This window comes from Zonotrichia albicollis, chromosome 1, assembly GCF_047830755.1.
Source record: "Zonotrichia albicollis isolate bZonAlb1 chromosome 1, bZonAlb1.hap1, whole genome shotgun sequence".
Classification (NCBI taxonomy): domain Eukaryota; kingdom Metazoa; phylum Chordata; class Aves; order Passeriformes; family Passerellidae; genus Zonotrichia; species Zonotrichia albicollis.
The window spans coordinates 69,795,609-69,820,974 of NC_133819.1; the positions used below are offsets into that span (position 1 = coordinate 69,795,609).

General features: G+C 38.1%; 1 protein-coding gene across 5 annotated transcripts in view; it reads right to left on the reverse strand.

Moving 5' to 3' along the window:
- The window catches only part of CDYL (chromodomain Y like), a 104,845-nt gene that overhangs the window by 41,904 nt on the left and 37,575 nt on the right, over nt 1-25,366 (reverse strand). For 4 of the 5 annotated variants that reach the window (XM_026790208.2, XM_014275867.3, XM_005481702.4 and 1 more), the window contains one exon: nt 14,767-15,433. In XM_026790208.2, coding sequence (XP_026646009.1) covers nt 14,767-15,433 — 667 coding nt within the window. Of the gene's footprint in view, nt 1-14,766; nt 15,434-18,771; nt 18,805-25,366 lie in introns of those variants that run through there. The other variant, XM_026790209.2, reaches the window with a different exon arrangement.

The following is a 25,366-nucleotide window of genomic DNA, read 5'->3' on the forward strand; positions in this document are numbered from 1 at the left end:
GGTACCTAAATATCACTGGAGATTAGAAAGGAACACTTATAATTCAATTTTTCATACTGGTAATGTTTTTCTTCTATAGTTTTTCATACTGAAGAGTATTTCCAAGCATTGCCAGCTGGGCTTTTGTGTTCTCTGTCCCCTTTTGGGAAAGGGACAACAGTTGAGATGATGACTGAGCTCCAACAGGTCCATATGAAGGAGCTACCAAGCTTCAGTTTCCCTCCATGGCCTGCCTCTCCCACAACTAATCCTATGGAAATGCAGCCAACTAACAGCTCAACACTAGTGAAAACCTAGCAAACCAGCTGGTACAGGCTATTCAAACCTGTCTGCACTTCTTAACTTTTTCATAAAAAAAACCCAAAAAACAACACAAAACAAAACAAAAACAAAAAAAACCAAAAGCCACAACAAACCTGAAACAATTTTTGAATGTTCATCTCCTGAGATACTAAGATAAAAAGAAAATGAAGACTTGGGAGTCTGGGCCACCTGCCCTTAAGTTAGTAGTAAAACACACTTGCTGGGCCAGAGATTTCCTGTGTTTTCAGAGATTAACCTCGTTGCTGTTTGTGAGTGTGAAAAAAGATACAGTTGGAGAAATGAACAGTTACAGCAAATTTAGTAACTTATATATAAATATGTAATGAATGAGAAAATAATTCCTTCAGGGAACTGGAATGATGCTGCTGTTCTTTTCAATACTGTAGCTGAAAAAGTCAGTAACAAAAAGCATTTCCCCCCTCATGTACTATAACTGAGGAATCCTGAAATCAAGGTAGTCACTTTTTGGCTTTAGTCTTTTATTTGATCCCTGATGAGAATAAAAACTAGTTGGGATCCCTGTGTTAACTCGGGATATTACAATTTAGTGTGGGTATAAAAATTCAGTAGCGAAGAGGGCATTACATCCTCCATGAAGGGAAGACTACAATCCCATTTCCATCTGTTCCTCTAATGGGCTTTACATTAACTTTAGATATTTTTTCCACGAATGTAGATATTCTGTCAACAAAATTTCAATTGTATATTTTCTTCACAAATCTTCAGCTTCCTACACTACATTTTAAATACACAAATTAATTTTAAACAGATCAACTAAACGCCTAAGTATTAGAAACTTCATCACTGAAACAGTACCACAGTGTCACAGAACACCCAGTTGGAAGTGACCTCAAGGATCTTCTGGTCCAACCTTTCTTGTAAAAGCATGGCCTAGACAAGAAGACCTAACACCCTGTCCAGCTGATTCTTGAAAGTGTCCAACTGTGGGGAATCTACCATTTGCCTGGGGAAATTACTCAAGTGGCCAATTGTTCATATTGTGAAAAATTCTCCTCTTGTGACCCATCTCCCCAGCAGCAACTTGTATCCACCTGCTACTCCTCATCTCTTCCATATCACTCCTTGTTAAAAGGGAGTCTCCATCTTCTTTGTAACCACCCTATAAATACTGGGACATGGTGATAAGGTCTTTTCTGAGCCTTCTTTTCCCAAGGCTGAACAAATCCATTTCTCTCAGCCTTTCTTCAAGCATCAGCCTGCACAGGCCTTTGATCACCTTTGTGGCCCTTCTCTGGACCCTCCCCAGCCTGTCCACACCTTTTTGCACTGTGGGGACCAAAGCTGAACACAATATTCCAGGTGCAGCCTGACAAACAATGATTAGAGAGGGACAAAAACTTCTCCATCTCTGCTGGTGATGCCCTTGTTGATGCAGCTCAGCATCCTGCTGGCTTTCTTTGCTGCAGCAGCAGCACACTGCTCACTCACACTGAGCTGTCTGTCCGCCAGGACTGACTCCATAGAGCTGTCCCTCAGCTGGATGGATCCCAGCCTATCACACACTCCTGGATTATATTTTCCTTAGATGGGATACCAGGCCAGACTGCCACAGATTAAGTTTCTTTAGGAGGAGGACGTAGGACACCACTTTGGAAACCCTGGAGAGTTTCAAGTTTAGACAATGTCACCGCTCACTCCCCACATCCACCGAGTAGGTTACTTTGTCATAAAGGTGATCAGGTTTGTCAAGCAGCATTTGCCCTTGGTAGCCTGTGCAGGCTCTTCCAAATGACATGCCTCATCTGAGCTGTGATGGCTCCCAGCAGGACTCATTCCATCACTTTCCCAGGGACTGAAGTTAGACTGATGGATCTATAATTTCCTGGAGTCTCCTCTAAGCCTCTCTCTTAGATGGGGGTGGCATCAGCCTTCTTCCAGTTTTCTGGGACATCCCTGATCTCCACAACTTCTTGACTTCTCTAAAATTATGGAAAGTGGCCTTGTGGTGAAGTCAGCAGCCTCCTAACACCTCTGGTGGACAGTGACAGGGCCCATCAGTGTGTATGGGTCTAATTCCTGTGACAGGTCACACACCAACTCCTCCTTCACTGAGGGAGGGTTTGTGTTTGCATCCACCTGGATTTTTGTTCTCAAGGCCAGGGACCCAGCAGTGTGGGTAAAGATGGTGGTGAAGAAAGTGTTGAGAACCTCTCTGCCTTTCCAGCACTGCTGGAGACTGCTCACTTCTCTTTTTCTTGTAGCTTTTCACATCTCTGGCCAATTTAAATTTGAGTTTTTGCTTGTCAAACTGCATCTCTGCACACCCTGGCAATGTCCTTGTAGTTCTCACTGGCTGCCTCTCTGCTTTTCCATCTATGGTGCACTTCTCCTGGCTTTGAGCAGACTCAAAAGCCTGCAGTTAAACCAAAGAGGTCTCTCCCTACGTCCCTCACCTTTCAAGGGCATGAATAGTTTTTGAACTTCCAGGAGAGTTCTTGAAAACCTCCCAGCACTTGCTGTCTCCTTTATCCTCCATGGAAGCTTCCCACAGAATCCCTCCTAACCAAGCTCTGAGCAAGCTGAAGTTTTCTCTTCTAAAATTTAAAACAATTGTCTTAATATTAACCTTCAGCGTGTTCAGCAGGATTCCAAACTGCAATATTGTGACCAGTGCAGCCCAGGCTATCAGTAGCAGAGATATTACAAAGCAGAACTGCATTTAATTTGTTGATTTGTTCAAAACACTCATGTCACAGTATCTAACAGATGTAAATGAGACTGATCAGAGGTACAACAAACAATGGGCAGAGCAGTTCTAGGATTTCACAGCAATTTCTGAAAAATCTAAATTGAAAGAAACTTAAATAATATAACACTATATTTGCCAATATAAGCCTATAAGCCAATTTGCCTACCTAACTTCATCCTCTACACAAACATTTTACTCATAAATGAGTCAAAATACAATTAGAGCAGAATTACAAGAGTATCTGTGAAAACCGGACACATACCAAGGAATTTACTGACCTGTAAACAAGGTCTGTAAAAGCACACAAAATCATATAACAGTTCATATCATCCTGCAACCAACAGAAATCCTCCTGAACTGCTGAGGATTGCCATGGATGCTGGAGTATCTCAGTTTCCCAAAGGTTTCAACAGCCTCCCCAGGGCCTTCCCTAACCTTGACACAGTGGCCCAACTTACTTCTGTGCAGGAGAACCTAAAATTGCCTCAGAATACTGAATTTTTCTTTGTAGTCTTCAAAGAGTATGAGGCCTGTCCAAAGAGCGTATGTAGTAGTTACAGGAGAAAGATAGGATAATATTTAAGTATATTTAACAAGCCCCAAAACATAAAAGACTGAAATGTTTGAAAATGTGACCATTGAATTTAGAAGATGATAGTATAGCTAATGCTGACACTGGCTAAGTACTAAAACATTAGACAAAATTACAAAAGGAAAAGTATGGAGACATTAATATCAGGCCAACTATAGACCCACTGACTTTTACATAGGTTTATCCTGAAAAAATGTTATTTATTATTATTCCCATCCTTTTTAACCTGAATATATGTATTTGTCCTATCCGTTGTACAGTAGCCTATAAGTCTGTAATTTATGATACACAATAGTGCGCTGAAAATGTCATCATATCACACTTTAACTGAAAAGACTCTAGAGTTTATTACTATTTTTTAAAATTGTGTATTACTGACATGCCTAAAACACTTAATAGAGAATGGACTATTCCATAACACATTATGCATCAATCACTACTCTACAAACATACTTTATTTGACTACAAAATGACATTTCAAACTGGACTATGCCAACAAAATATTAGCAGGGAACCCTCAACTATTACAAGATATAAGAGAAGAACAATGATTCCTTGAAGATGACCACTATGCCAGACTAAAACTTAATACTAGAAAGAAGAAAGGACTTCAGAGCAAAATATCTTAACATATTGAACAAGTCAATTTTCTTCCTCAAAGCTTCACGGGAAGCTGAAAAATAAGGATCTGTGGGCAATACTAATTGTGTTGGCTTGTATTACTTTTTCAGAAGACTAAGTGCTCTTTATCGCTTAGTGCTTAACACTACTCAGGTCTTTAATGTTAGCTAGTTACATCAGTATTTGGAAATGCAAAAAGAAGTCTGAATGCAAAACATTCAAAGTAAAGAAATGTTTAAAGTTTGGTTTTTTTCTCCCTCTAACTTATTTAGAAAGGTTTTTTCCACTGCTTCATTGTCTGCACACAGAAAGATAATTTGTAAAAACCCCTCCCAAACCTGACTAACTATATAGGACCCAATAAAGCTAATGGAACAAAAAGCACTATCAATGTGAAAAGAAACAAGAAAACAAAATGGCCCACTAGCTTTCAATAACAGCAAAGATGTAACTTGTGTTTTTGTATAAACTTTTAAATATTTAAACTAGGTTTTCAAGCTAATTGCCTACCCATGCACAGAAGGTAAAAATAGATGATTCTCTACGGAACGCAGAATAATCTGTCATCCTTTCTACTCAGAAACTGAAACAGAAAATCACAAACCACATAGTAAGTTGTTTGAAATACCCATTATTACCACATTGAGTTTGCCTGCTTGTACTAATGTAAGAAAAAACCCACTATCTTTGAATTCTTTGGTGAAAGGATGCACTGCCACAAATACATCTTCACACACTTATCAAGTTTGAGAGAAGCCCTGGCAGGATATTCTTTCTGTTTGCTGAAAATTTGCTTTTAAATTAGCACTGTCAATAAAGTGTTATGTCTGGTAAAATAAGCTTTGCATTTACTGTTGCATTCAACTTATGCCTGCATTTCTCAAAAGTGCCCTCTGAATTTGAAATCCATCCACAAAACCAAAGGGTGAGGGGAGAATACAACACAATAATTCTGTTTACACTGGATGGATTTTTGAGCTGACTATACCAAATCAAAGGAGGATGGATGACAATCAGTGTTCTTTACCTAAAGCATCTGAACTTTGAAGCATTTTTTCCCCTAATATGATTGTTTTATACATTTCCATAAGCGAGTTTTTAAAGTAGGAGTGCTTCACATAAGAACCTCAGCAGGAACCAGACCAGAACTCTACCTTCTCACTGCTTTTCCAATGCCTGTCCTGATACCCTAACAGGGCAATGATTAGAACCTCTGAACATCTGCATAGTAAAAAGCTAATTCTATGAATAATAGTTAAGAGAATAATTCCATAAATAATACTGGTTAACAATGTAGAAAAACATATAAAAATAACCAAATTTAAATTTTCAGATGTGTCACAAAACACTTCCCTACTTCTGAGGAAAGAGAACTTACATTGTTCGTAAAATGATATCAAGCCTATAAATATGGTATATTCCCATTATCCCCATAAATGCCTATTTTTTTAAAATGGCCATTATCTCCCTCTCTTCGACTCAAAGAAGTTTTAGCAAAGAGTTCTCAGGACTAAATGAAAGCATCAAGTAAAGCTGTAACTGATCTTTCCCTTTTGAATTTGACACCCTTTGATTTTTCTAGATGTCCCCTTATCTTATTCATTCAATTCCAGAATAGACATTTCCAACCAGATTAATCATTATTTCATCATGTCTATAATTTGTTTCTTCCCCAAAATATTTACTGTATTCCCTTTAGAGATGGGATTTTTAAACAAATTATTTAATATCCTCTTTGTTCCCGTTGTAGCAGCTTTCATCAATGGCTTGGCCTAGATTCCCCAGCTGTGTATGCACTGCAAATCCATTGGGATACCTCTCATAGGGAACTTGCCAGCCACTCATTCTGTTCCCTCTCATTCCAGCCCATCTTTCAAACAACAAAGGAATTCAAGATGAAATCCAAAGGACAGCAGTGCTAAGGCATGGAAGATATCGTGCCAGCCAACGTGTTATCTACAGGTTCATTACACACCAGATGTGACTGAACAGTAACAACAAATGTGTGAGACAAACAGAGAAACCGTGAGAGCTTCTTTAGTCCAATACTAGGCCAAGTCTTCTTGGAGTTTCCCTTTGCAGCACTCAGGCATTCCTATCTGCATCCCGAACTAAAAATTCTGTTTAGGAGCTAAATTCTGTTTAGATGATCAGCTCAAGTTATCTTTCTGCTGTCCATACTTCATTTAGCTCCTGCTTCAGGTATGTCCCTCTGAAATTTCTGTTCTCTTGTACCTGAAGTAATAAAGTGTTTCTTTGCAAGTTTTGTACCTTTGCTGCTCACTGCAACACTTTCTTTAAAAAGAGATCACTAAACACAAATAAGCACAGATTCCACTGCCAACCTTGTGACACAATGAACGACTAAGCCTACCCTGTTTTCCCTCCCTCCAGTCAGTTTCAGAGCAGTCTTTTGAAGCACAACTTCTTACTATCTTTCATTGCCTCTTTCAAGGAATATTTTCAAAGAAAATAGATGACAGTCAGTATTTCTTTATCCACACTTCAATTAAGATGTTTAAAGAACTCTTAATACAATAGTACAAAGCTTTCCTCCACTACTTCCACATTAAATTTTAAGACTTCCCACTTTTCAGATGCATTTAAATTTAGAATATTATAGCTCAAAGTGCCAATGTTTATGACTTGCCTTTGTTTCTTTAAGGTGTCTAAAACATAATAAACTTTAAAGCATTTTTAATTACACTTACTTACTAAAGACAAAAGCTTTTTTGTGTTCTAAGACTGCAAAATTAAGACAACCGTTACTAAAGAAGAAAACAGTTACTAAGGAAGAATTAACTGTTTGATAATTTGTGGCCTAAATGCATTTCAGTGTGTGTTCTTAAATAAGTTTACAATATAAGTGGTATGTAGAGCAGGTAATGTAGATATTTTTGTCTGAAAAAAAATGCATACAGTGTTACAAACACACAGCTTCTGTATTTATTTTCTTTTAAATAACAGTAGTTCTTTGTATTATTATCAGTGACTCACAGCAGCAGCTCCACATCATGGTTATGCCACTTTGAGTACTGAAATTTGTCTGGCTGGGTAGAAAGCAGAGTTATTCCAGGGCAACATAATATATGCATGTATACATAAAAATAAAAGGTATTTTTATTAACACCTATAACATTCAAGACTGTATCCAGCTGTTATCCCAACAGTTAGCCTTAAAAAACCTTGGTTTTGAATCTTAGTTTTGCATCTTCCTAAATCTTTATCATTTTCACAAGCATTGGTGTAAACACAGTATTTCAGAGTTTGGTCACAATTGCATGATATTTTATCCCACCTGTAATAGCCTCCCTGTGAGAATGTTTTGTTGACTTTATTTTAGGTAGACAATGTGATCTAGGCAAATCTTCCACTAACCAAACTGCAGTTGTTTTGGTTGAGTTTTTCAATGGATTTTTGCATGAAACTATTAAGATTAATATTTTCAAGAGAACACAGATTTATAATGACAAAAATTGAAACACCAAGAGACAAAAAAAGTGGCTGGTTACTTTACCAGACACAACTGCAAAAGGCACCACATGAGCGTTTCTGATTGCGCTTCACATTTCTAAAGCTGCTCTGAAATTCTACGATTTTGACAATGTTGGATAAAAAAAAATTATCTAGCTCAACATTTTTGTTCCATCCTTCAGTCTGATCTTCAACATACTTTCTCTGTGCTAATGGTATGCAAAGTAGGTTGAAAGCCTCTTGTAAACAGAGGCTCTGCTTCATCTTTCCTAAGTTTTGGCACAGCAGGCGTGACAAACCTGTCCTCAGAATTTACTTTTCTCTCATGTTAGCACATGTGCTGTAGGAGAATGCAATGGCACATCATTACTGAGCCCCCATATCTGTCAGTCAAGAGAGATGCAGACTCCAGATCCTCAGCTCATGTAAACTGATGGAACATCAGAGGAACTGCACACCTATGAGCTTTACGTTTACCAGGGGCTACAGCTGCAATACAAATTCCAGTGACAACAACACAGGAGTTTTTCTAGCAACTTAGGCTAAGGTTTTTATGTCCAAACTGAGAATTTATTGGGAAATTTCTTAACTTTTCCTTAAAAAAACCCAATCAAACAACAACAACAAACCAATCAACCAACTGACCAAGAAAAACTCCCCAAAAAACCCCAACACAACAAAAACAACAACAAAGCAAACAAAAAACAACCAAAACAGTTCAATTCAGGTTTTCCTTAAGGGTTTTTCAGGAACGGAATTAAGAAAAGAAAAAAATATGTGTCTATCTCCCTCCTCCAGGACACATTCTCTACCTCACTGTCACTTCCAGAAGGCTGATAAAAATAAGCCTGCCCTTAAAGGAGCAGTTGGTTTGGCCATATATATATATATGATCAATCATATATATAAATACATCTCCCATACCTGGGAGGGGAAAGGAAAGGGATCACTCTTTTCAAAGTAACTACATTTTACACTTGTTCAGCTGCATTAAGTCTACACCAATGCAACGCCCAACTAAGACATCTCCATTTTGGGAACTGAAGAATAGCAGAAGGCAGAAAAAGAAAGAAACAGGTCATTTATGCCTTATGTTTCTCAAAAATGAAAGCAAACTGTGCACTTAGATTCTGATTGCTATTATTATGATAATGTGTTGACATAAACCAATACAGTTCTAAAGATAAGGGATTTTCACAGCAAGTTCTCAGCCCTGGAGCTCCATGTAAAGTAACAATAATGTGTACTATAAACTGCAGAAGCAATAGGGCAGAGGGAAGACAAAAAAACAAAAGAGTAACAGATCAATTTTCCACATGACACAGACCATGCACTCTACAATATTGCTTAAAACGTTTGCATTTACACTAAGCCAGAAAATATAGATAAACAAGAAACTGGTAATAAGTCAGATTACTTTTACTTAAGATCAAAACAGCTGAAGAACATGACTTTGTAAGACAGAAGGAAAATTTGATGTTAGGTTAAAATGTTTCAATTTAGTGCATAAGGGACATAATAATGTGAATTCTTAAGAAATACAGTCAAAAGTCAACTTCTGGAGAAAAAAAACAAACCCAAAGATGCCTTTAAGCTTGATTAAATGAAAACTGCTTTACTCTTTTAGTGATTTGCTAAAAAGATACACAACCAAAGATAAAAAATTACACACTTGTGCATTTGAAAAAGAAGTTTAACCAGTAATTTTAGAAGTTAAGAGAGCTTTGCAAAGGACTTTAACCCATTTAATAGGCTTTTGTTTGCACTAATGAAATATTTGGTTGCTTTCCAGATCACTCAGCAGAGATCAAGCCACCATCCAAGTGCAACGTACAAAACACACTGAAAAAGGAAGTTCTTCTCTTAGGGCTTTCTTTTTAATCACCACTTACTACTTAACCAACAAAATCTCCCAGCTAAGAAAGGGAGTGCTCAAATCTGCTTCTGTCCTTCCAGGATGCTAAAAGGAAATTAAAAAAACCTGCAACACATCATTCCCACATTCCCTTTTGTTGTACTCTAAATTCCCAGCAATGAACTTCTTCAACTTTTCTCTTAATTCTGCTTTCTCAGAGGGTTTATATGCATGGCTTGTGGTATATCTAGACAACTCTGTGGTTCACAGCTCTGTCAGCTGCTGTGCTCTTCCCATGGGACTCTCAAGCTTGGCCAGTTATGCTGGTGACAGCAGACCATTCCTCATGAAGAGTTCGACACTCAGGCACACATAGGCAGGGGGGAAAAAGTAACTGGGAGAATTTGGAGGGAAGTGTGTGAGCTTCCCTCACCCTAATGAACAGGGAGGGACTGAACTCCTTCCAGCTGGGCTTGGTATTGCATTGAGAAGAGATGTTTCTCCTCACTTCCAGTGGCCTCCATAATCCCTTCCACGCTTGCTTGATTCCTTTTGAGACTAAACCTATCAGACACTTAACCAAACAGACACTATTTTCCTTTGGTGTTTGAGTGGATTTTTATTTTTCCAAATCTATGGGTTTTAATCCCATAAGCTGCTTTGGGGAAAGCAGAGAACAGGTAACAAACAAAACTTAAGTTCAGTCTTTTCTTCTAATTTTTTTTGATACCACTTTTCATTTTCTGACAATACCATTGTTTTGAGATGAAAACAGCACCATTATCCAACTAAAAAATCAGCAGACACCCTTGTTCCTTGTAGGGTGCTACACTGCAAGCATCTGTATTGTCAGCCTGCTGCTCCTGCAAGCTGCTTATCTGAACTGATATGTGCAAGGAGGGAGATGACAATGCCACTGTGCACACTGGTAGTGCCTGTGTGACTAACAACTGATGCAATTTACTGCACTTCTTGTATTTCTTCTCTTCCTGGGTGCTGGCACCAACCTGCCTTATTCTAATTCTGACAACATATGCAGCTAGATGTGCTTTCCCTCCTTATTTTAGACTTTGAGCTTTGCATGCTTTTCTGCCTGAAATTTCCCTTCTTGTGGCATTTATTCTGAATTACATCCACATGTTGGACATTGCTAGCTGAATAAAAACTGTAGCAAATACAAGGTTACCCAGAATAAAAATTACTAGAATTTGCCAAGAAATGGTATTGCCCTGACTTATGATCCTTTCTAAAATTTCAAGACAACTCTCTAGCCCTGTGTGACTGACAGATCAGATTCCTTTTACAGCTTCTCTTCTTGTGCACTCTATTAAATCCAACTTCCCTGGTTATTATGACCATATTATGCTGAAACCATTTGCAGTAAGATTTCAAAGCTACTTTTTAATACCACTTTGATGAAGGAAACTTTGAGAAACTTTTAAGGTACCAGAACCTGTTAGACACAAAACCACCATTTGTCTTGCCTAGCTTTGAGTAATATTCCTTACTTGTAGGCGCCACTAATCTTCTCCACAACATTTCATTTCTTTGTTGCTGTCTTTCTACTTTGTTCATCTATTCCAGGATTGCTTTTATTAACTTGTAGTAACAGCTGATGATCACCACATATTTCAAAATACCAGAACCACAGCAATGTTCAATTCAGTGATCTGTCCTCACTTCTTCCATACATCACCCTAACTCTTAGGCTTATATATATATTACTCCATGGACTCAGTTTTCAAGGCCAAGCCTTTAAAATATGAACATTCAACACAATGCTATTCTTTTGATAGCAGCTTGATTTCAGTGTGCTGATACTGCCAGCTCCCAGAGTAAACATGACAGATATTTTATTCCCCAGAACCCTTGTATATTTAAACAGATATCTGCTGATTGCCTTTTCTGAGACTGGAAGATTTTGAAACAGGAACTGCACCACAGAAGTTTGTCTCAGGAAAAGCAGGATTAGGTGCTACAATAACACTTATATTTCCTAGTAATTACTGTCATGGCATTTTCATATGCATACACATTTCTGGGATTTTTGTTTACACTTCTCTTATAAATTAAACAAAAAAAAAGGTAAAAACAAGGTTGGGGAAAACAAACAACAACAACAAACCAATCAACCAACCAACCAAACAAGAAAAACTGAGTAGTTTCGTAGTTTCACCATTCTGAGCGAGGACTTAAAGATCAACCTGAGTCACACTACTAAACAGTCATAGCACCATACTCAAAATCAGGAACACTGTTTTCATATTTAACTTTTAATTATTTTTCCAGTATTACTTTAAAAAAATGTAATTCAGTTTTGATTTTAAAAGTAGTCTAAAATTTTTTGAAGCACAATCTGTATTTTTCTAGAATCTTTCAAAATTATGCTTTATGACTAGTGATTTCTGTTTTGACTAATTAAGCTTACCAAGAAAAACATCTTGATAAAAAATTTCTAAACCAGCTCAAGTAAGAAGCTATTTTTCAAAACATGCTTTTGTCTTCCTGACAGCATCCTCCAAGTGGTAGTAGGAATTCTTAAAATTAACAGAAGGTGTATGTGGAGGAGGTGGGATGTTTGGAAAGAGTGCTCCAAATGCCAGATCTATCATCTGTATTATTAATATGTCAGATCTGGTGCACATGAAGATGTATTTCTGTGCAATGAATACCCCTCATGATATATGATTCCTGAGGTCGTGCTGAAAATGTGATGAGGTGTCCATTTAAGACTGAAGGAATGTCCTGAGTAAGGAGCAAAACAGGATCCTGAACTGCAGCAGCTCCATGCAGGGGAGGGAAGCACCTATTTACTACACTTTTAATGAGTTGCAGTGTGAAGTTAAAAAAAAAACAGCAAGAAGAATGCATCTTCAGAGTGAAAAGACAGCAAATGTGTCAGCTCAGGAAGCTCCAAGGCCAGGAGAGCTCTAGAAGACAGGGCTGTCTCTCTTTGCTTCTCCCTAAATAAATCCACTCAGGCCACACATAATGGCTGAGTTGGAGCCTGGGCTTCCATGAGGAAAATACATCAAAGAAATCCTGAAAAGTTAGGAAGAGAGACTGATGTCAGATAAATGCAAAGTATTTTTCTTTTGCAACTTTTTTTCCAAGTTTTATAATTGCAGAAATACTGCACTTTTGGAAGGTTACCTCCAAAAGTGTTGCAGGTGAACAAAATAAAACCCCAATAAATATGGATATTTAGCATCCATTTCCCAGCAGATATGCACAGCTCAGCTTGGGGACTGGAGTGGGAAGCCTCAGTTAATGCACTGATATGCCTCCAGCAGCAGACAGAAGGTGGAACATATTGTGTATGTTTCATCAACCACGTATTGTGACTATCTCCTTAGCTCTCCTTTTTTGATCTACACCTTTAGGATCTCGTGAACACGTAAGTGTGAGAAAACTCTTGTATTGTCATCATCCCTAGAGCCAGTCAACAGCTTTCCTTGTTAGCTGCCCAGACAAATGCCTGGAAGAGTTGAAGGAGGTGGTGGCAGCTGAGGAAATTTTCACACAGCAGTGAAACAGGAACAAATCTCACCCAACACCTTCTGTGTCACTCCCTTTCCCCTGCAGGCCTTTCTGCTTCCATCTGATGGATGCCCTGTAACTGGGCCCTTGCCATACCACTATTACCAAAGTGAGAGGCTGGTGGGAAAGATTTAATCTGATCTACCCAAAAAGATCCTTCATGCCTCAGGTATTTTTCCTGGATGCCATGAGGCAAAAAAATGAGATGCCTAAGGCAGAACTTACCAATCAAGCCACTAGGAAGCCCGCCATACTCCAAAACACCTATTAACTATCATAAAACCATCCCATGCAAAAACACACTCCTCTACCTCACCTACTCAGAGAACTCTCATCCTGGCATCTCTTGCATCTTCCCCTTCAGCTTTGTTTACATCCTTTGAATTTGCATTCCTTCTTTAGCCCATGCAAAGCAAGAGATATTCCTGGCATCTGTGTGTGCATTGCCATGGTTACCTAGTTCATCTGCAGCAAAATGGGTTGGTCCATGACCTGACACCGCAGCTCCAGGAACACATTCCTCCTTTGTCCACTGCTTCTCAACCTCTCTGGCTGCAGCTGTTCTTTTGGAAAATCTCAATGCAAGCAACAGTGGGGTACCCAACACAAACTCTCCCAAAGTCTCTAGCACATTTTTTCCCTATCCAATGTTTTTAAGTGTGTTTTTTGGCGGGTCCAGTCCTCGAAAAATTCCAGACAATTTTTCCAGCAAGTCATCATAAACAGCACACCTGCACATTTGACCTGCTGCATTTTATTTGAGGGTGTAGTCATTACTTGAAAATTTAGACTTGGAAATTGAGCCTCCAAAGCCTGCTTATGAGAACACTTGTGACCACACAGCCGAGTCTGTCAGGGAAGAACAAAAGTTTGGGGCACAACAATAAGGACCAAGAAATCTTAAACATCAGTCTCAGTTGGCTGGGGGACAAACAGCTCCCTCCTAGAAGAGCAGTTTAGGTTACTTTGGTGTCACAAATTTTACAGTACAAATTGAATTAACTGTGACCTACTTAGATATTAGCAAGCCAGACATCACTCCTAAATAAGTGTTCAATATCAAATGAGGTATAAACAACAAAATATTGATAAAATATAATGAAAACAAATTTCAATCCAGGCAGAAGGCATATGTATTTCCACAACTGGCTCAAATTTTCACAGAAACAAAGCTTATTAACTTTGTTTTTGAAGCAACATCACTCTCAAGGGTTTTTTCTCCAGGCAATATTTATAACAAAATAGATATATAAACTGTTATGAAGAATCCTTGCTCACACCATTCATCGCTTTCCATAATTAAGGTTTCTAATATTCATACCAAATTTGACCTATTAAAATAAACTTAAAGCAATGATATAATATCTGGAAATGGTACACTAAATACGTGTACCACACAATGTCAAGGCAAACACAGATGTATCAGATGGTGATTCTGAAAACACAAATACCAATAAACTTCTGCAAGGAAACCAAAAGCTGTAAATTCAAAATGGATTTGTAGTTTTATAGTTACGTAAAATAAAGTGAAGTTCTCCAGACTTGATTTAGCATGGCTGAAACAGAGTGGACAATATGTCTGCATCTCAACTGCAAAAAAACTCGAGGCAAATGAAAAATCACCACCAAAATGATGACTTGTACACCTACCTTTTCCATTTATCGTTAATGCTGACGCAATTGTGGCTGTCACTGGCACTGGCAATTGTGGCACTAATGGATGTATCCTTGGTCGGCTCCCCATCCTAGCACGCTCTGCACCAGGTCCTAACAAAGCTCCCACTGGTTTTTCTGCTGCTACTTCTGGTGCTACAGAGTCATCTTGATCTTGCTCTATATGGTCCATTTTATCTGGGCTTTCATTCTGGAAGCCATCAACTGTTGTCCGGCTCTTAATTGGACTTTTGGGCACTAGGATTTTAATACCTGATTTTGCAAGGTCCATATTTTTACGTCCAGAAAGCGACGGTGAATTGTTTTTCCGGAACTTCTGTGTGGCAGAAAAAAGTTGACTATTTTTTGACTCGTGTTCTTTAGTCATAACTAAAGATTTAGAAGATGTCTTTGAAAAAGAACTATTGGTAGACCTAGAAATTTGTTTTCTGGCATTATTTGGAGAGGTCCTGTTTGTCCTGGTTAATGTGCTTTCTTTCTGCTTTTCATTGTGGCGTCTGTTAAATTCATGTATATATTCCTCACAATTGACAAGGTGCTGTTCTGGCTCCCAAGTATCATCTTCGCTGTCGTATCCTTTCCATCGCACCAAATACTCTGTTTTTCCTTTCTTGTTTTTCCTCTTGTCAACAATTCTCTCTACCTGTTAAAAATCAAAAATAAGCATTAGGCATGGCGAGATATACAACTCAAGAGAGTGACCTGCATGTAAATAATTTGTTAAGTGCAGACAGATTATAAAATTTTCTTGTTGTTTTGTAATCTGTACTTTAGTTCCATAGTGTTACAGTCTTTCACTGCTGACTGGAAATCCCTCACTTTAAACTTTAGATTATTACTTTTATCTCAAAAACATGTTCTAGAATATCAAAATTGTTCTTCACTAAGTATTTTGCATGCACAGGAATCTGAATATACATCTTAAAATTGACAATCAGCACTGGCCTCAGAGAAGCTCTTGCACCAACTTCAAGGTGGATATGATTTCCCTCTCTCAATACAGAAGTCATGTTTAAATATGCTGTATAAATACAGGGTGTTTACCTTACCAAAGTTATCAATTTGATATTGTTTGAATAATTTGCTTGCTTAGCATAAGGCATATGTGAAAATCTCTCACTTACAATGAACTAACCTTTAGCTATCAGGGACAATATGGAACATCTTAGGAACTGGGGCAAATTCAGACAATTTTTTTTGAGACTTCTTGTGAAAACAGAATGTGTTTTTGCCAGACCCTTTGATACACATACTTGAACAAATTACCATGCCTCACTTATGTGCAAACAGAGATGATATTTATGTCACAAGTATTAAGCATGCACATTCTACAACAGCATGTGGAACCCATGGGCTGGAGGAATTCAAGCACTGGGGTGAAGCGGGCAGGGCAGACAGCAGCAGCTGCAGGGACAGAGGCTCATGCCTCAGACTAAAACTTATGCCAATCATGCTAATCCTGTGGAAAGAGAATTCTTTTACTGAAAAAGATGTAAGTGCAAAGCTAGTCTTAGGGTTTCCCCTTTTTATTTTGTTTTTTCTACCCACACTGATTCTTCTGGTAAATCCTCCATCCCACTTCATTTCAGTTATGGTACTGATATAGCTTTCTTACTCATCTCTCTCTTCTTTTTGGTAATAAAAAAGGCAGGTGTTTGGCACCGTTATTTATTAATGTAAGTCCCAGCCCTTCATGATAAAAACCATGCATAGAAGCTGAGGTCACACCTACCTAGAAGAACCTCTGAAGAAAGACTGACATTTACAGGAGTGGCATTAACCCAAATGGAATGTCTACAGAACAGTTTAGAAGGACGGCAGGAAAACACAAGGCCGTATGGTGCACATATAGACAGTGTACATATATGGTACATGATTCATTACCAAATCACATGACTGCTGACAACAGATCTTCTTAAGAGTGCATCTCAATTTTACACGTGACATGCTATCATAATGTACTCCCAGGTTTTCAACACTAAGGTTAAATGATTACTATTATTATAATCTCAGCAGCAACATACGGACATACCCTACAACGGCATGTGATACCCTGCAGGTGTTGTACTGTGTCATCAGGCTGCTGCTCAGCTCTGTTTGCATAGGACTTAAACTCAACCAAATCAACACCACAAAAATAAGAATCAGATATGAACAAGCTCCACTTTTGCCTTGTCAATGCATTCTATAGAAAGATATGCAATATAAATTGTCCAAATTTTATTTAAAATCTTAAAATACATAAAAACTATTTTTATTCTGATTCTTTAACTTTCCAGTAGTTACTGGGATTGAAAAACCATGCAGCTAGAAAAATGCAATTTGTTTTTCCACAAAACTATTAAAAGACAGCTTAAAAGAAAATGCAACTCCAAGAATTGAAGAAAGTCACGACAGAGAAACATGCCTTCAATTTTTTCTTAGTAGAGACCAAGTAAAAAGACCTTCAAATATTAAGTCAGAAATGTTAAATTGAAAATTAAGAACAAAATCATGAATCAAACTTCCTCTCTTGTCAAAAAGGCAGTTACTGTAGTCTTGCTTATCCTCTCTGCCTCTTTTGACCTTCTAAAACAGACTTTAAGAGCACAATTCTCAGAGAAATATCTCTACAACTACCAAGGTATTTTTATTCTCTAATACAAAATCTTTATAATGAACAGCATCAATTACTGAGCACAAAGTCCTACCACTGTCTTTCAGTACTGAAAGGCCACCCATTAAGGACATGCCCTTTTCAAGTAGGAAGCCATCCCTGTCATCCAAAAAACCAGATACCTTGCAGAGATAATAGATGAAGTCTAGAACAGGAGACACAAAAATCCATTCTTAACCTGATGATTTATGGAGCAAGCAGAAATGCATAAAGAAAACAGTTATATTTAGCTGTATTGTCCAAGCCTGCAACAAAACCTACTTTGACACTTTTCTTTTCATAACTCTTCATTTTTTCTTGAATGCATCCTTTGTTTTATATACAGCACAAAATTTACAAGAATTAACCTGTGATACACAATTTATCATGCAGATTCAGAGCTTTAGTGAGGGACTTCTTTTTTTTTGCATTGACTCAGTTTGGTTAGTCTGACTCCCCCAGCAGCACTTGAAAAGCTGCTCAGGAATATTCTGCCTCAATACTTTTGCTGATGACAACAGCTACATAAGTGTTTCTCACCCAGAGCTAGGAGCAAGATACATCCTTAGCCATAATCACACTAGAAATGCTGTCTAGTACTTTGTGACAACTACCATTTTTACAGTGTCCTGTCCCATACCATGGGCTAGTACTTATTTTTAGAGATTAAAAGGTTCTGTACTGCAGGATTTGCCATTAATGGTTAGTTTTCAAGTGTTGTATAAGAATCACAACAGAAGAAAAAATAACATAAAAAAAGATAAAACAGGTGTGAGGGAAAGTTATCAGGCAAACTACCTGGGTGGTAAAAAAAATAACATCTCCCAGTTTATTTTAGCATGCAAAGTTATCACTTTCCCCACCTGGGGAGTACTGATCAATGACACTCAAAAACTCAGGCAGCAGAAGAACTGACAGAAAAACAATGAGCTGCTCAGAGGTATAATCCAACACTGAAATGCCAAATTATAATCCCACCAACCACAACTATACCTGAGACTTCCCATCTGTAAAATGGTAAATTTCTCCTCCCTCCACAAATGTGGTAAAATTGGTTCATGCTTGCTCTCCCTCCCTGAGGATTTTAATTGCTTTTATTACCAAATTATACACAATTTACACTCAAAAAAATTCCCAACAAAGGAACAAACAAACAAACAAGTTTGCATGGTTGCAGGCTGAAGTGCTGCCTGGCTACAACTGCACGAGGTGAAAATGACAACACTGCAACTCCTCCCTGTCCTGTGCTCGCAGACAACAGCTCCTCCCCATCTGTCAGCACAACTTCTGTAATTATTCCCTAATGTAGTTCTGCCAAAGTGACCTGGTTTAGATATTAAGAATACCTGAGTTAATGTAGGCATCCTGAAATAACTGGTTTGGAGAGCAGCCACATATGCAGTGTTTTCTGACACATCTAAAAGGACTGCAGCTTTCAACAGAGGACAACAAACACCTATAGGCTGGACTGGTCCAGTAACCTCACCGTCAGGAACAGGACATGCATTCTTAACGCCTGATGAAAGCTTCTTAGTTCAGGTCACTAAAAGTAAGCATGAAATTAAAAAGAATATTCTCAATCTAAAGCAATATCATTTAGGCACATTTGTAAATTCAATATAAGGCATGCTCTCAGTCACTGTACATGTGTGTATATATATGAAAAAGATCATACTTTGAACATTTGAAGAAATTAAACTAAAGGTACATCTGTTGGTGGGTGAGAAGGCAACAAAAAACAGAAAGACCAAAATGAACACATGTGGGCAGGTAAATGTTTATAATGAATCCACTGTACATTCCCATCATGTTCCTTTCTGGCCTCACGCTCATGTCAGGCTAAATTAATTTAAAATTTACAAAATAGAATCTATTGGACTTCATACTCGACCTGTTGTCTGTAAAATATAGGAGAAGGCCTTGTTCTGTTAGCTGAAGGCTATGCCTACATTTCTGTTTTTGTTCAGAGCAGTAGTGCAATTTGGAAGCAAATCCTTCCCTCCTCTGTACTATTCCTGCTGACTGTGGAATGGTTTTATTCACAGACCAGTTTAGGCATCCAGGATGTGGATTCTTTATGAAGAAATATAAACTGGAAATGGAAATGTACCAATGCTGTCCTGCTTCAGCCTCTAAGGGGGCACACAGATCCAAGCAAGTAACGCCTCTGAACAGTTTCAATACATGTAGTGCCATGGATATTTGATCCTGAGGGGCACCACTAAATCTAGTCCAAAATAAAAGTGCTGCACAGCAGAATATGTAGAGGTGGGGGCCACAGCACCAACTGCTTCACTCTACTGATTTTCTCCACTTGAGCCAAATTACTTCTGGAGATATTCCCCAAGTCAGAGACAGAAAGCTGGAATAAATGCTAGTCTTACATGACATATGTATGCACTACAAGTGAACAGTCACCCTTTCTTAAACTGGACACTATTTCATACACAAATGGGACCTAAATGATCCCCCATAAGCAATCAGCAATGTCTACAAGTGGTTGCATCTTCCATTTATTAAAATCTTGCAGAAGTCAATGACAAAAAGTATTCAAACACTTCTTATTGTAAATAAAATAAATGCATTCTACATTAAAAAAATCAACTAATAAATAGCAGCATACCACATAAAAACCATTAAGTGCCATGTTTTGCTTAAAGTAGTTTTGGGGAAACAGATACTCAAAAAGATATTTGATGAGGATGTCAAAACACATCTTAAGGTCTGTAAAATGAGCACTAAAATCTTATTTTACACATTTTAATAGAAAATACATAATTTCCCACAGGATGACTTAAGACCAAGTCACAGTATTGCTCACTGCAGTTACCACCAGCAGGGAAATCTGAAAAACAGCTTAACACGTACACATAGAATATCAAAATCTGTATAGAAAAGAATGTAAAAAACCAGTATTGTATGGCTTAAGATCAAATAGCATCATAAAGAAATTACACTAGGACATCATATAAATCCAAGAGTTCACCTTCACTGCAGCTCCACGTTGCTGCATTGACAGGAGGCTGGGAGAGCACACATAAGGCCGCTGCCACATGCTCGGAGCTGACTGATTTGATTAGCAGAACAGACTGATTGGATTAGCAGCCCATGAATTGCTGTAAACTGAGCTGCTGCATCCTTACAGCGTGACTGACCCGAGTGTCTGTGCAGCACAGGGCTGGCCATGCTGAGGCTGTATTACACATATAATGTTCTGCAAGCCAGAGCTGTATAAAATAAATGTGGATCAGATGTGGGCAGATTAATGCCTTTCTGTCAAATCAGCTTCAGCAGATGATGCAGTTTTTGTGTTGCTTTTGTGACAGCTCTGCAATGAGGGATGATACCTGCCTGATCTGAAGGCCTGACAATACAGAGTCCACCAACTCGACTGCCTTCAGGCAGTCGGCACCAGCAGGATGAGTTCATACAGGATCATCACTTCCCAAGCCACAGCCACTCCCAACCTCCTTTGGAGGCAGCAGTGTGTGCAGAGGGATTGGAACACATTCACGTCTATGAGCAGGAGTCCCATAAGGGACCATAAGGCACTTCTTGTGGTCCTTCACACTAGCAGTGCAATAAAGAGAAATGCACAGCTCAACCTCCTTTCAAAAATTTAACAGCTGTGTTAAAACAAATATTAAGATTTCTCTTTTTCCCAAGCTCTATTTCAATCAAAGGCTGTCCATTTCTTTAGGATTCCTGGACACAAGTCATGCAAGAGCTAACTTTGAGGCTATCTGTAACATTCAATTAATACAGTGGCCTGTGGGTTATAATTCACATTTTAATTCACCATCTATATAAATTTCATATCAAGTTGCAATATAAAATTTCAATTGTCTCAGTGAAGCTCATTATTTATCATCAGCTTTAGGTTTTACATCCTCTCATGGTCTTAGCAAAGACAATAGACAAAACAGTTTAATTACTGCATTCTCATCAATGCCAGTGATTCCAGGGAATCATAGCTATGGTGCATGCCATGCCTGGCTGCACAGCCACTGCCTGAAAAAGCATTTTAGGAAGTTTTATACTTGTACCTACATTAAACAAACTAATCACTGTATGTGCAACTCCTTTATGATGTATTCAAAAGTGCAGATCACAATCAGAAAGCAGATCTTTGTAAGAAGCCTTTTCTGCACAGGACATCAGGGAAACGGGTGTGGAGGGAGAACCTGTGACAAAGTCACTTTGCTTTAGAGAATTAACTCCATGGATAAACAGTCTGCCTGACACTTACTTCCTCACAAGTCACCACTGATGATTGATGCTAAACTGTCAGCATCACAGATCCTTCCCGATATAATCTACAGAGAAATAGTTACAACAGTTGTGATGCAAGTTACAGCCTACTGCAGAATTCATCAACTGCTTCACCCTAATTATAGTTACCTAGCTATAGCAAGAATGCTTAGAAAATCTTAATCTCATTCCATCAACTCACTGTTCACAACAGTTATAACCTTTTATTTACACCAAGGTAAGGCAGACATATATTTCCTACTTTGCACAAAAGCAGAATGAAAACCCATGCAAAGCTGATAATATCTGTACAAACATAATATAAACAATTAGCTGCAGCAATGGATTCTTACCAAACACACACCGTTTGCCTCCTTTAGAAATAAGAACAAGTAGCATCAAATAGGCTTATCATCTTGAATGGAAAAGGTCCTAATCAGAATAAACTATTAAAAACCACTAGCACTGAATTTAGGATACACATTTTAGGCAGTCAAAGCTACTACATAAGTATTACTATGTTTATTAAGTCACAAAAAATTTTATCATTTCTAGAAGATTTCAGCATCATCCACATATAAAATGCCAAATGAAATTCTTCCCATCTTTAATTCATTTGTGAAAACTACATGATAGGATGCAAATCCTGGATTTTTTTTCCAAGAGGTAAATATTCTGTCTGCACTTGCCAAATTCTCTAGCTTATATCTCTCTACTGCAGTACAAAAAGTGAAGGTCCAGAACTTGGTGCTACCAATACCAAATAAAAAAAAATAGAGAAAACTGAAATGCATACTTATTATTGGCAACTCTGGCAACATGAAAAACTCTCAACCAAAGAATGCCCATATTTTGTGCGTGATTGATAATTTGTGAAAATCCAGAAATAATCTAAAGCTACCTCACAGCTTCAACAGCATTACAACTATTTACTTAAAGGATAAGGCCAACAGAAATATTGCCACTTTGTCCTTCAGCGAGAATAATAAAGACTTTGTCAATATTAAGCATCAGGACTACAGACTGGCTTTCAAAGCAGGAGAAACTGGACCTTCAACAGTGCTCAAGTACAAATGACTGATAAAGATTCAAAATATTTCATCTAAAAGGAGTGTCTTAAGGAGAGAGTAGGTCACAGCAAAACTGCACTCCAAGTGTTAGAGAACACCTTGCCACAGCAAAGCAAACTCCAGAAATGGGAATTGTAACAAGAAAGAGGAGCAGAAAAAAGAAAATCATACAACAGCTGAAGAGTGAACTTGGTATGCTGCAGTCAATTAATCAAATTTCATTTAATTCTACAACAGTTTCATCTACGAACATCAAACAAGGCTTTTCAGCAGCCTACTGCCTACAGAAGCACCAATGTCAAGTCTGCTATTGTAGAGCTGACCAAACCTCAGTAAAAAGGCTCACAGACCTCAGCTCTTAGAAGCTTATTCAGGAGCAGTCTCTTCCTTTTTCCTCTTAGAGGGGATGCTAGTTCTAAATATAGTAGCAAGAGCTTTCTCTGGGATCACTTCATCCAAGAAGGCACAATACACACTTAGAGCCTCCTACCTGGCTCCTCTCACTCTTGCATCAAAAGCTTATTTCCATAAGAAATAAAGCTCCTGGATACAAGACCATGACTGAATTTTTGTAGTCAAATACAAAGATGCTAAAAAATTCTAAATCACAGTTAAGAACAACATTATTTGCTGGCTCCTTCTGTATTCCTTACCTCAATGCCAACATGTCTTAGAGGAATGTGTGTCCCTGGTCACTCTACTTGCAATAGGACTTCTCTAAATACTTGATCTAGAAAAGCTGGTGATACAGAACTTTCCCCTAATTAATCAACCCCAGTGAGTGCTTGCACAGCTGCCTCTCACTTGTGACATTCTATTTCTTTAAGAGATTTATTAGCAGATGAACTTTTTTTCCAGACAGGAAAGGTATTTCTCTGTTTGGGTCTCAAGTCTCTCTGTCTTTAGACTGAACCTAAACTCATATCTTATTTAATACCACTGCAGCTTCCATGACTACACCCTCCCATTCACTTTTCTAACCGGGCTGTGGGGTACAAATAAAGCTGTGGGATTGCTGGTAACTGTGCTTGGCAAAGATTCTTCCAAATTCCAAGGTTTTAAACTTTATTAATAAAACCAGGTTTTACAGTGCTCATCCACTGTGTACCTTCCTAACAACAACAATAACAAAGACCCAGAGTATATACAAATATGTTCATGCTCTTCACATATAATTAATTAGCTTTTTACTAGGCCTGCACATTGCACATGAGTAGTACAAGTTCTGCAGTCAGTATGTATTCAAATGACTTTCTTGTTTCACCAGTATTCGCAACTTCCTAAGCTTTATTCTTCAAACACGTCAATCAGAAAAAAACTACCCTACACTGCATCACTGGTTTTAACACACATACACCTCCTGCTAGTGTAATTTGTATGAAGACATATTCCCAGTAATTACCATTTTCCTGAAATGCATCTAATGCTCACATACATTTTAACATCAAATCACTAATTACTCAACCTAACATTACACTGATATTAAAACTCCTGAATTAAAGGGATTGATGATTAAGATTGGTTTCTGTTATCTTTTGAAAATATGCACAGTCTTAAGCTCTGTTACTTACTGATCCTATCCACCATCAGTTCATATATGCACACTAAAGTAACAGACACCAGGTATTAATCTGATTACTCTGATGTTGGTCAACAAAACACCTCCAATTTCAAAATCCCTCATGCTTTGGCAAGGAGAACAACGCAGAAGAAACAAAGCATTTTAGGCTTGGAAAATGTCAGCTTCATCAACAGCATCTTTTGTTGAGGTAATTAAATTTATCTTTCAATAATTCAGATTTTTTTTTTTAGAAAAGCTGGGTAGCAGCAACTTCTCTATCACATGGTTAACATGAATTTCTGAAGCAATTTACATATAAAAACCTTCTCTGTAAGCATCTTCTATTTCCTGTAATCTGGAATCAAGCAGGATAAGGAAAATCACATGTAGTTTCCTAGAACTGGGTAATAAAATATTTTAAAAGGTTATTCTTTACTCAAACCACTTCTTGAACATTATTTTTCTACAGAAAGCATCATCTCAACAGTGGCTGTATCATGAAGTAGCCAGTGAACTCTTGATATAACACTTAAAAATTGTGCCCTTCAAGGTCACAACACAAATACTAAACCAACCTGAACTATTTGTACTGCAGATTTTGCCACTGCTCTTTAAAGTCTGTAAATAGGCAGAGCTTCTTCCCAAAAAAGGACCACAGTTGAAGTCTCCACTTAGGCAGAAATGATACAGCACTACAACTTGCTCAAGTCCCTCCCTAAGAGCAAAGGAACCAAGAGTTACCTTCTACAAGGCCAATTCTCTGTCTGCATTCCAGTCCTTCCTCCTGCACAGATGTCATATAAAATTATCTGCCAACTTGCTCATATAACTACAAAAATATGGTAAACAAACTATCACCTGCTTTTTGCAGAGGAAGAACATATTGTTCTGTATTTTCCTCCAGCTATGGATACTATTTGGCTTTTGGTGTCTCCTTACCCATGTGTTGGACTTCTTTTATTCTTTGGAAAACAATAAAATAATCTCTCATGCTGTCTCCTTCACTTTCAGGTGCTTTTTATTCCTTTCTCTCTGTCCCTGTGTGAATCTGATATTGCT